The following is a 12,547-nucleotide window of genomic DNA, read 5'->3' as shown; positions in this document are numbered from 1 at the left end:
TGCGCCTTATAGTCCAGTACGCCTTATATATGATCCATACTTACAGACAACAGCTGCCTTGAACTGTGCACAGGTCTGCCACCTGCTGGTCATTAATCCTTATAATCAGGTGCGCCTTATAATCCGGTGCGCTTTATATATGAACCTAGAAGTTTTAGCAGGCATTTATTGATGGTGCGCCTTATAATCCGGTGCACCTTATTTATGAACCTAGACATTTTAGCAGGCATTTATTGATAGTACGCCTTTTAATCCGGTGCACATTATAGTCCGAAAAATATGCGGGTAGTTTGATTCTAATTTTATTAGATTTGTATAGTCCTTTCGTCCTCCTTACAATCCAGCCCTGACTTTGAAATGACAACCTCCACCTTGTCCTGTCAATCTCCATCTGTCACATCGAGCGTTACATAATATTTCATTTTATTCCTCATGAAATATTGGATTTAACTATATAAAAATATGTCACTCTCTCTAATCCTGTATTTTGGTTTACCAGCAACTTCACCAGAGCCCTTATCTACTACAGCGCAAACCACTTCTACTGCTCCTGGTAAGTTTTTCATCCAAGAATAAACCACAGCATTGAGAGCTAATGATTTCTAAGGTGCTGCCCTGTTTCTGGTTCTGGATCCATCAAATGATGGATTTGGTCTCCATCATGGTCTAAGTATTTTACCAGTCATCTAAAACTAGACTTTGAATCTAATTTTCTCACTTTTAAGAATTTTATAAAGATTCTGCCTCTGGCAGGACCCAAGGGGATGACAGAACAAGGGGCCTTTATCAATTGCATTACATCAGCTTTTACTGGGAAAAAACCTTCTGCATGACCATAATTTTTATTATATTAAAGGGATACTATCACCCATACAAAGCTGCAAACAGTGTTAGGTATTGGCCTTAGTGATCTGTGTAACTGTACTTTTATTTGTGTTGTTAGTAGCAGCAGGACTGTGAAAAATATATTTCTACTCCAGGATTGTAGCTGGAAATGGGAGAGAACTTGGGAAGTCTGTTTTTTTTTAGCTTTCTTTCAGTAAAAGTTGAAGGAGGGATTTGGTTGAATACTACAGCAGTCACTTAGAAGAAGAGCACTACAGTATGAGGATACTCCCTCAGTGCACAATGCTGAAATATAAAATCACTTTTCACAGTCCTGCTGCTACTAACAGTGTAGTTTTAGGTACTCTGTCCTGCTGAGACACACTCTCTTTTAATAAATAAAATACATTTTTATTCTTCCAGGATTTACTGAATGTGGGGGAACACTGACTGGAAGTTCTGGCAGAATTACCAGCCCTTTTTATCCAAGCTATTACCCTCTTAACAGCCGATGCACATGGCAAATCCGGGCCGCACCAAATTCTTTCATAGAAATCAATTTCCGCAGTATAAAGTAAGTATCACTAAATTGTCTACTGTGCTTTTTAAAGGGAACCTTTTATCCAAGAACAGGCACAATAAACCTTACTCACCCCCTTCCCTACTCTTCCTTTGTTAAAAAGTGCAGTCCAGGAGTCCGCGCCTAAATTTGCTTCCTCCCACCAGTAAAATAACCCTTTATCTATAATGGCTCCGCCGATGTGGAGTGCAGTTTCCCCATACAGTGCTCACTGCTAAATACACCATGCAGTGAGTGGGACATCATTCTGGTAAGGACAGGAAGTGGACAGGGACAGCACTTCCTGTTTGCTCACACTGAGATATGAAGAGATACTGAGCTGTCAATCAAAAGAAGGAAGTGGGCTTCACTGGCATCCTAGAGAAAACTTAACTCTTCTATTCAGAATTTGACTCATCTATACTAATTTGCATTTCAGAAAATAATGGGGGTAATTAAGGTACAGTGCCTCAGTGGCAGATAATATTTGGTGATATGGTGAGGACTTCTAACCCTTTACCTGCAGGTATTACTGGTGTGAGGGCTATAATTCTGGTGACAGGTCTTCTTTGACTATTGAAGGGGTTTGTCGTATAACACAACTTCTCCCCTAATCACAAGAGATCATTAGTATGTGATTACGGAGGGTCCCATCACAGGGACCATAACTGGTCATGTAAATGGAGGGTGCTTGTTATCACCTATCTTGTATATAAGTTTCTGTTGTGATTGTGGTATAGCCCCTTTGATGGTGCTAGAAGAGGGGCAATGTATATGCTTCCATTACATATCCTCATTAATATTTTAGTTTTTTTCCCTTTTCCACAGCCTCGAAAGTTATCAAAACTGTTCCCATGATTATGTGAGTGTATATGATGGACCTCCAGGAAGTCCTCTGCTTGGCAGAATTTGTCAGTCAGGACAACGCACTTTCCGCTCAACATCCACCATAATGACCATTGTCTTCATATCGGATGGATCGGTACAAGATGCCGGATTTGAAGCTTTCTATTACACGTCAAGCACAACTAATTCTATGTCAGGTAACAATGGGAAAGAGCAACAGTCCATAACACCACATTAACTGCTGGTTATAACGTGGTAGTTCCCTACTGCTTATGCCAGAGATATTAAAAAAAATGTATTAATGCCCTACTTAATCAAAAAATAATCAAATTTGGATCTTTTAGCTTTTTTTTAAGAAAAAACAAGATAAATTATAATTTACCTACATTTTATATAGCGCTAACGGATTTGGTATACAGTAGGGGGCATGTACCTTTATTTTGCGACTTTTTGTGACTTTTCACTGAAACTTTTGCTGTAGTTTTGAAAGTTTGCCTTGGTCTGCACCTTGTGCCTTTTGTATCTTTTATTTTTCCAATGTTCCTTGCGTTTTTTCACTCATGTATTACTTTATTTTTCTTTGTTTTTACAACTTTTCAGGCACAAATCTGCCCCTGGTCCAGGGCAGGTGCAGAGGGAGGATTTCTTTTCATGGACCCTGTTTTAAGATGTAAATTGGAATTAGTTCAAATGCTTTAAATGTTTAAAATTTTGCACATAAACCTACTGGGCATTGAAAGTTTGTGCTGCTTAATCTATACCTTTTTGCATTCACAGTTTATTGTGTGTGGCATTTGCGATGCGTTTTTAAAAGCATTGCAGTAACGCATGCATTTTTAGATGTAACCATGCATTTGGTTGGAATTTTTTCTTCATTGCTGGAAGCTGTAAGCAGCTGTGAAAATGTTAACACAGGTGCTTACACTTCCAAGAATGAAAGGTAGCGCTTTCTAACCGACCAAACGCATGGTAGAATGTAAACTGTGTGCGTGTCTGCAATGCTTTAAAAAACATATCACAAATGCCACGTGTGACCGCAGCCTCATATGTCGTCATCTCCCTGGGGTGTCACTAGAGTGCTTAAAATGCAGGCCATGGCCTCAAATCCAAAATTCCCATATGTGTCCACTCCTGCATATAACCCCTCACATGTGTGCATGAGGATTTGAGTCATTTGCAACAAAAAGACATAAAAAAGGGCAAAAGTTGCATCTTCACTGAAATTGGGGAAAAGAGAGTATCAAAGACTATAAAATTTAGCTTTTATTAGATATACACTAAAATAAATGAACGAATGTGTTGAGGTATATCAGCCTCCACCACTAAAATAGGTGTCTAAAAAGTATCAAAAAGTCTGACCCTAGCTCAAGCACATATCTAGGCTGACCTAGACTGGGACCAGAACCAAAAGACAGAGGGGGTATAGGCTACTAAATAGTACCACAAGCCCAGCATGTAGAAGATATCGGGCATATGTAGCGTAGCCACCCCTCTCACAGATGGTTTGATAACATACAGAAGACTAAAGATCGACACCAGTATTGCAGCCGTGTCTTCGGCCTAACCTGGGATCAACCTAAGATGTGTTGGAGGCTATCTGCTCATATTATTAAAGGATAGGAGACTGCTCTAAAGCCTAGACGGAGTCTAAGATATTTACTCCTAGCTTCTCGGCCACTCGAGCTGTCAAATTCACAACTATCCTGAGCTAGCACTCCTAAGATGATTAGACCCAACGCGTTTCCTACATGCTAACATTCATCAGGGATCAGATGTGATATTAAGTAATATACACGTATTAGGTGATAGTACACATTCACATAGCGTGTCCCCGCATTGATAACAGCGGCAGCGCGCGCGAGGGGACGCTAAGTATTTAAAGCCTGAGTCCCACCCCTTCGTGATCAGAGGAGTGGTTCGAGACCAATCGCGAGGACCAGAACGGACCCAGCCCTCACCGAAAGAACCACCCCCAGTACCATCGATGTTCCGGCCACTGACGGAGCCGGAGGCGAAGGGCCGCCTACAGTCACGTGATCGTTGCGCGAGTCACGTGGAGATGAGGGCGGGACACACCCCCAAACTGGGGGCGTGAGCTGGGGTCAGACTTTTTTATACTTTTTAGACACCTATTTTAGTGGTGGAGGCTGATATACCTCAACACATTCGTTCATTTATTTTAGTTTATATCTAATAAAAGCTAAATTTTATAGTCTTTGATACTCTCTTTCCCCCAATTTCATTGAATTTTCTAAAATAAGAGAGGTGAACAACTCATATCTTTTTTCAGTGAATTTCCAAAAGTTGCACCTGCCAGAACAGTAAAAACTAAACATGTGTCACTAAAAAAAAAGACATGATGATACATAAAGCGCAAAAAAGATCTGCATGTCCCCCGACATGACTTCGTCAGACTGGAGGCTGCATGGTTACTGCAGATTTGTTACAATGAGCCAGTATATGGTAGGAACGATCTGACTATCTAGGGTTAATGTACCCTAGAGGGTCCAAGAAATTGTGGAAAAAAAAAAAAAATTTCTACACATTCGTTTAATTTTTGAAAATGTATTAAAACACAATAAAACCTGTATAAATTTGGTATCGCTGCAATTATACCGTACCATAGAATAAAGTAGAGGTGTTATTTGGAGCGCAGAGTGAAAGTCGTAAAAACTGAGCTCACGAGAACATGCGTTTTTAAATTTTTTTTCCACATTTGAAATTGTTTTCCTGCTTCCGAGTACACAGCATGTTATAATAAATAACATCACTGGAAAGTAAAATTTATTACGCACAAAATAAGCCCTCACACAGCTCTATACACATAAAAATGAAAAAGTTATGGATTTTTGAAGGTGGAGAGCGAGTAATGAGTGAAAAAAAGGGGTTAATAGCAGACAGTTAATAAATAATTTGTTTTATCCTTTGTCTACAGTTTATATTTATTCCACAGTTCTGGGTTTATCTGGGAAGTTATGTTCCCCAGGTCAATCAACCACAGCTACAGTATCAAGATTTGCTTCAACCTCCTTTCTTAGAGGGTTTTTTTCTTGGCTAAAAATATTCATAACATCCCAAAATATTAGTCTAGTGGGGTCTCACATCCAGCGCCCTAACAGATCAGCTGTTCTCAGCAGCTGATAATCAGAAAATGGTGCAGGAAGAAGATATAGTGCCATTTCCTGTGTAGTGGTCAGACCAAGTTACTGCAGATCCTTTCCCAAATATGTTTTCAATTTATGTAACTCAATAATTAGCTAAAAACAGCAACCCTATGGGGGCGCTATATGTTGGAACTCACCAATGTGATATTGAGGACCTTGCAATAGGATCATAAGGATAGCTCATCAATATTTTTATGTTTGAAGCCTTTCATAGCACATAGATATTTTTATAGCACAGATTGAACAAAAATGCTGGCTATAGCTATCAAAATATCTGTATTTATTTTGGATTCTTAATAACCCAAAATGTTCAAGCTAAAATATTTTGTTATTTTTGGAATGATTGATCAGTAGATTTGTTGACAGGTAGATTTTTTAATATTTATTATTTTTAATGTCTTTTTACTTACTATATGGCAATTTGCAGAAAAATGTGGAGACATCTTAACAGATTCCCAAGGAACCATTTCTTCACCAAGAACGGATTCTCCAGATTGTGACTATTGTGTCTGGCACATCAATGTGAAGAGCAATAACAAGATTTATCTTCGATTTTCTGATTTCCAGTGAGTGTACAAATGAATGTAGAGATATGTAGATAAAATATCCCAGATGTGAAAAGGAACATGTAATGTTTGTTTAAAGTAGTAATTGGATGATAAAACAGTGGCTTCTTCACAACTGAATGTTCTCCCCCTTAAAGGGAACCCGTCAGTTAACCAACACTAAGTCTCCATTCACATGTTTGTGTGAACAAACAGGAGCTGTGAGCTGCAAGCTGGATGGAGAGCAGAGAGGTGAATGCTCCTCACCCCTCCCCTCTCACTAGGGATCTGTATGGCGGCACCGCAAAGCTGGGCAGGAATAGGACCTTCCCTTTCTTTAGCCGTGCGGCCACACGGCTGAGATGTGTTGCGGTTAGACACAGTGGGGCACATTTACTAAAGGTCCGTCAGGCGCATTTCCGTCTGGTTTTCCGAATATTTCTGATTTGCCCTGAATCACACAGGGGTTTTTGTCGCATGCGAGCGGATTGTGTTGCAAGACAAGCACTTACATGCATCGGAAAGAAGATGGTGAACTCCGGCGGACCTGAGTGGGAGAACGACACATGCAGCTCCGGACATTCCGGATCGGCAGACGCAACGGGACGGGTAAGTAAATGTGCCCCTGTGTGCTCACCGTGCTGTGTTTGTATATAATACGCTTCTAAGGACGCTGCAAGGAAGCTGCCATTTTTATGGCTAGGTCATGACCCCTGTAAATGGATTTGTGAATGGTGCTAATATAAACATATACAGGCGGTCCCCTACTTAAGAACACCTGACTTACAGACGACCCCTAGTTACAAAAGAATCTCTGGATTTTGGTAATTTACTTTAGCCCTAGGCTACAATAAACAACTATAACAGTTATCACAGGTGTCTGTAATGAAGCTTTATTGTTAATCCTGGTTCTTATGACAATCCAACATTTTTAAAATCCAATTGTCACAGAGATCAAAAATATTTTGACTGGGGTTACATTCCTGAGAGAGGAGGTGAATTAACTCAACCAACTCACAAATCAACTCACACCTCCCTCAGGTATTTTCTTTAACAGGAGGAATGAGGAGGAAGGATGATGATTTTACTCACATGGGGTTATTTGTATATAGTCAACTTTACAAATGGACTGTGGAACTTTTCAGGAAAGGGGAACAACAATATAGGGAAAGTTGTACTGTTGTCTAATAGTAGTTTTTTAAAGATATGTTTAGGGAGTATGGGTTAGTTTAAGTGGCAGGTTCTCTTTAAAGGGATTATCCAACTCAAACTCCAAGCAGCGCCAATAATATAGGTCATGAATATCAAATTGGAGAAGTTCTGACTACCAGTACTGGCATTGATCAAATGATTCTGGCAAGTACTGTAAGCAACACAGAGTCAGAAGAACAGCTTCATTCTCTTTGAAGTGGCCTGGAGGCGAATTGCAGCCCAGATCTTATTTAAGTAAAATTTATTCATGTTTTATGTGTGCCTGCATCATTCTCTTTTTTTTTTTTAAGTATGGCAGAGGATTCGCTGATATATGTAATTTTGTTTGATTCTGTCCTTGCTTATGTGAATACAGGTATATTCCTTTCCTAGAAACCTTGATTTCCACCACATCTATCTATCTATCCCCATGTAAACTCTGCTCTAGTTCACAAAAAGTAAATCAGCTGTTATTTACATAATCTCTCCTTATTCTTATTGATGGCTTGTTTGATGTCAGAGATCCAATCATCCTGTTGACTGGGGCTTTGGCATCTTATATAAGCTTTTGTGGACTAATGTGATTTGCTTCCTGTAGTCTAGTGATTAGTAAGTGATCTGAGTTCATTCTGCTTTCCGTTATTATTTTTCCTTATTCTCTGACTATCCATTTTCTTAGTGATTTTGTACTGCATTGCCCTCTTGGTTCTGACCTGTATTTGGAAACTACACTTTTCTGTTTGCATTGTCTTGCACTTTGGAGCAGGAATGAAACTTTGACCAGTTGTCTACTACTGCTTAGGTAGCTGGCCTCAGGACCCACTGTCTTTGTCCGCTTCCTGTCCATGCATGGCAGGTCATCAATATGTCTAGGCAGGAAAAACTTAAAATTTGTAAAATAGCTTTATCTACAGTCCTCCTAAATAAAGTCTAAACTTGTCAAATGTATTATTGTGTTACAATTTAATAATTGGGTATTGCCAATTAAGGGGAAATAATAATAAAAAATAATAATAATAATAATAATAATAATAAATAATAATAAAGTGTGAGCCTTCCCCAAGCTAAATACATATAGTGATATTCTCATATATATAGCAGGTGTGGAGTGACACAAACCACGCCCCTTCCCAAACAAAGTGCTATAGTGCAGGTGTGTATAAAAACCTGATAAGGTTAAGACATTTTTTCTCAAAAATTTTTCATATTATGTTTATGGATCACACTTCCTTGGCTATACAATTTCTCTGTTATGCATGAAATTGAGGTCTGAGGATTTAGAAGTGGGCTAATTTAAGGTTTTTGATTATGTCTTAACCTTATCAGGTTTTTCAACGTTTTATAGCACTTTGTTTAGGAAGTGGTGTGGTTTGTGTCATGTGACACTCCACACCTGCACTATAGCACTTTGTTTAGGAAGTGGTGTGGTTTGTGTCATGTGACACTCCACACCTGCACTATAGCACTTTGTTTAGGAAGAGATGTGGTTTGTGTCATGTGAGACTACACCTGCACTATAGCACTTTGTTTGGGAAGGGGTGTAGTTTGTTTCATGTGACACTCTACACCTGTACTATAGCACTTTGTTTGGGAAGGGGTGTGGTTTGTTTCATGTGACACTCTACACCTGCACTATAGCACTTTGTTTGGGAAGGGGTGTGGTTTGTGTCATCATAGTATCATAGTATATAAGGCTGGAAGGAGACGCAAGTCCATCAAGTCCAACCTTTAAGAATTAAATAAATGTTTTATCCCCATAACCCGTGATATTTTTTCTCTCCAGAAAGTCATCCAGGCCTCTCTTGAACATGTACATAGAGTCCGCCATAACAACCTCCTGCGGCAGAGAGTTCCATAGTCTCACTGCTCTTACAGTAAAGAACCTTTGTCTATGTTGATGGTAAAATCGCCTCTCCTCTAAGCGTAGAGGATGCCCCCTTGTCCTGGTCACAGACCGAGGTTTAAAAAGATCTTTGGAGAGATCCTTGTACTGTCCGTTCAGGTATTTGTACATTGTAATGAGGTCTCCCCTCAGTCGTCTTTTTTCTAAACTGAATAATCCCAAATTTTTTAATCTGTCAGTGTATTCTAGTTCCCCCATTCCCCTAATAATCCTGGTTGCTCTCCTCTGCACCCGTTCCAGCTCTACTATGTCCTTTTTATACACTGGTGCCCAAAACTGTACACAATATTCCATGTGTGGTCTGACCAGGGATTTGTATAAGGGCAAAACTATGTCTTTATCATGAGAATCTATTCCTCTCTTGATACATCCCATTATTTTATTTGCTTTAGCAGCAGCCGCCTGGCTCTGGTCACTAAAATTAAGTTTACCATCCACCAATACCCCCAAGTCCTTTTCAGCTTCAGTTTTACTAAGTAATTGACCGTTTAGAACATAATTATACTTTTTGTTTCCATGGCGCAAGTGCATAACTTTACATTTATCTACATTAAACCTCATCAACCATTTCTCTGCCCATCCCTCAAGCTTCCACAAATCCCTCTGTAATGCTAAACTATCGACCTCAGTATTTATTACTTTACACAGCTTAGTATCATCTGCAAATATTGAAACTTGACTGTGTAAACCCACTACAAGGTCATTAATAAAAATATTAAAAAGAAGTGGCCCCAATACTGACCCCTGTGGCACTCCACTGGTAACATCAACCCAATCTGAGAATGTGCCATTAATGACCACCCTCTGTTTTCTATCACTAAGCCAATTACTTACCCAAATACACAGATATTCTCCTATTCCCAGCAGTCTCATTTTATATACCAACCTTTTATGTGGCACGGTGTCAAATGCCTTTGAAAAGTCCAGTGACACTCCACACCTGCACTATAGCACTTTGTTTAGGAAGAGGTGTGGTTTGTGTCATGTGACACTCTACACCTGCACTATAGCACTTTGTTTGGGAAAGGGTGTGGTTTGTGTCATGTGACACTCTACACCTGCACTATAGCACTTTGTTTGGGAAGGGGCGTGGTTTGTCTCACTCCACAACTGCTATGAGATTGTCACTATATGTATTTAGCTTGAGGAAGGCTCACACTTTGAGCCGAAATGTCGCTCTGAATATGGAATAAATCCACTTATCTTTTTTCACAATTCTACATCTGGAGTGCTGTTATTACCTTTCTATGTATTTTTTTGGAGGACCTGAAGCCCGGCCCTGGTTGGCGTGCACCCAGATTTTCTTTCTTTATTTCTGTACTGCTTGGATTATCTTCTTGTGTATATATATATATATATATATATATATATATATATATATATACATTTACACATTTGTTTGTTGCAAAGTATTTAGGGCCACCTTTGTTACTTATTAGGATGCTTGTATTTATTGTGCCCCATTATTCTTTTAAATTTTTTTTTTGAAATATTTGTTTTGTCCTTTATTGTTAGATTGAAAGATTCTTTGTCCTGCCATTCGTTCTCATTATTGGTCTATGATGGGACACCTCAAGCGTCACCATTACTTGGCCAATTATGTGAGACAACTACCCGCCATTTCACCTCCTCTGCCAACAGCCTTAGCGTTGTGTACAAAAAACTACAACACGATACCATCTCTGGCCTGGATTTCTATGCTACATATTACACCGTTTATCAAAACAACACAAATGGTAATTTATAGTTATATAAAGGAAAGTCTTCCAAAAGGCCTTGGAAGTAATCTCAACCAACCTATTATTCTCATTTTGCAGTAACTCTGTCCTGCCATTCAGACTACATGGAAGCTCGAGTTTCCTTACTGTATTTGCAGTCCTTGGGCTACAATTCGGACACTATTTTCCTGAATGATCCCCAATGTCACCCACAGATTCTAAATGACTGGTTGAAATTTCACATTCCTTATCAAAGATGTCTAACAGTTAAACGGGTAGGTTGTTTCAATCTGGATGCAAAGTCACCCATGTTTCTTCCTCTATAGGTTGAAACAGGAAATATTCATATTATTTTCTCTTACCAGGTTCTCAATGATACGATCAGCTATGTAAACACTTTGTTTACTCACTCGATGGAACCCATGGTAATTCACCAGAAGAAATTAAGTTTCACTTTGAGATGTCAGATGTACCAAGATACAATAGTAGATTCCTTGTATATTGCTGATGACATCATGGAGGGCTCCTTAACTCAGCATGGCCTCTATTCAGCTAACCTCACCTTCTTCAACTCTCCAAGTTTCATCGACCCAGTGGACAAATTCCCATATTTTGTGCAACTGAATCAAAATTTGTACCTACAAGCAACCCTGGAAACTACAGATCCTGACCTGGTCTTGTTTGTAGATACGTGTGTGGCTTCTCCAGATCTTTTTCAGATGTCAGGAAATGTTTATCATCTAATTCGTAATGGGTAAGTCATATCTACTTATTACCGAAATACTCCTCGATCTGTAGTCAATTTCCCTATTTCTTGGCATTTTGGATAAAGTGGAGAGCATTAAAACTGTGTTGCAACCTGAGTTGTGATACGAGTGTCATCTCTCACTGTCTGTAGAAGGGATCACAATATAAATTACTTATCTGTATGTCTTTTCCTGGAACCATGTAACTGTGATCGGGGTGTAACTCCTCAGCTCTCAGTCCCGACCTTTGTGTTCCTGTACAGCTCCTCCATCCTGCTCCTTCACAGAGGTCACAGTCTGGTGAGCTGAAATCAGTGGGGGAGGGAGGAGCTGTACGGGAGCTCAAAGGTTTCGCTATTTCTGGCTATTTTCTGCCACCTGGAGAAAATACGATTTATACAATCCTTGTCCCAAGGCTCCCATAAATCTTACACAATTTGCAAAACATAAGGTCTGTGTTTTTGGGACTAAAAGAGTTTATTTTGATTGGATAAGCCTTTGTAGTGTCCTCAAAATACAGGGAAACATATTAATTTTACAACATCATTGAGTCCAGTTACCCTTTGATTACAGGATACAACCTGAAAAATATGTGAAATAAACCGATTTTTTTTTTACCAAATTTCAGTTGCCCCAGAGTCCCGGATTATAATACCTATCAGTCTTCCCACCACAACAGAGCGAGATTTGGATTCAGGGCATTCAGCTTCTTGAGTCGTTACTCCACTGTGTACATTCAATGCAACCTGGTGGTGTGCAAGCACAATGACCGATGGTCCCGCTGTAACCAGGGCTGCAGGCAAAGGAATAAGAGGTCACTGGAGTCCTATCAGGAGCACGTTCATGCCTTCGCTGGACCTCTAAAGCTTCAGAATTATTAATGAAATCATGGGAAATAAATTCTATAAATGTGAGCTGTTTCCTAGAGAAGAAAACATTCATATGTAGGACGTCATATGTTCAACGTCTTAATAGTAGTGTAAAAAAAAAAAAAGATTCTAATAAAACTGATTTTATGGGAAGAAAACATTGTTTCAGTTATTGAGTTTT

At 39.4% G+C, this 12,547-nt stretch overlaps 1 protein-coding gene across 1 annotated transcript; it reads left to right on the top strand.

Moving 5' to 3' along the window:
• The first annotated feature begins 8,386 nt into the window (after positions 1 to 8,386).
• LOC140105470 (scavenger receptor cysteine-rich domain-containing protein DMBT1-like) lies at positions 8,387 to 12,409 on the top strand. Its single transcript, XM_072129422.1, has 5 exons — positions 8,387 to 8,397; positions 10,549 to 10,769; positions 10,851 to 11,026; positions 11,117 to 11,505; positions 12,126 to 12,409. Exons 1-5 carry the CDS (start codon positions 8,387 to 8,389, stop codon positions 12,376 to 12,378), a joined length of 1,050 nt encoding a protein of 349 aa, XP_071985523.1. The 3' UTR covers positions 12,379 to 12,409.
• The last annotated feature ends 138 nt before the right edge of the window (positions 12,410 to 12,547 follow it).

Source organism: Engystomops pustulosus, chromosome 11 (assembly GCF_040894005.1).
Source record: "Engystomops pustulosus chromosome 11, aEngPut4.maternal, whole genome shotgun sequence".
NCBI lineage: Eukaryota > Metazoa > Chordata > Amphibia > Anura > Leptodactylidae > Engystomops > Engystomops pustulosus.
Note: the sequence above shows the minus strand (reverse complement) of the source record. Positions and strands in the feature narration are given on the sequence as shown.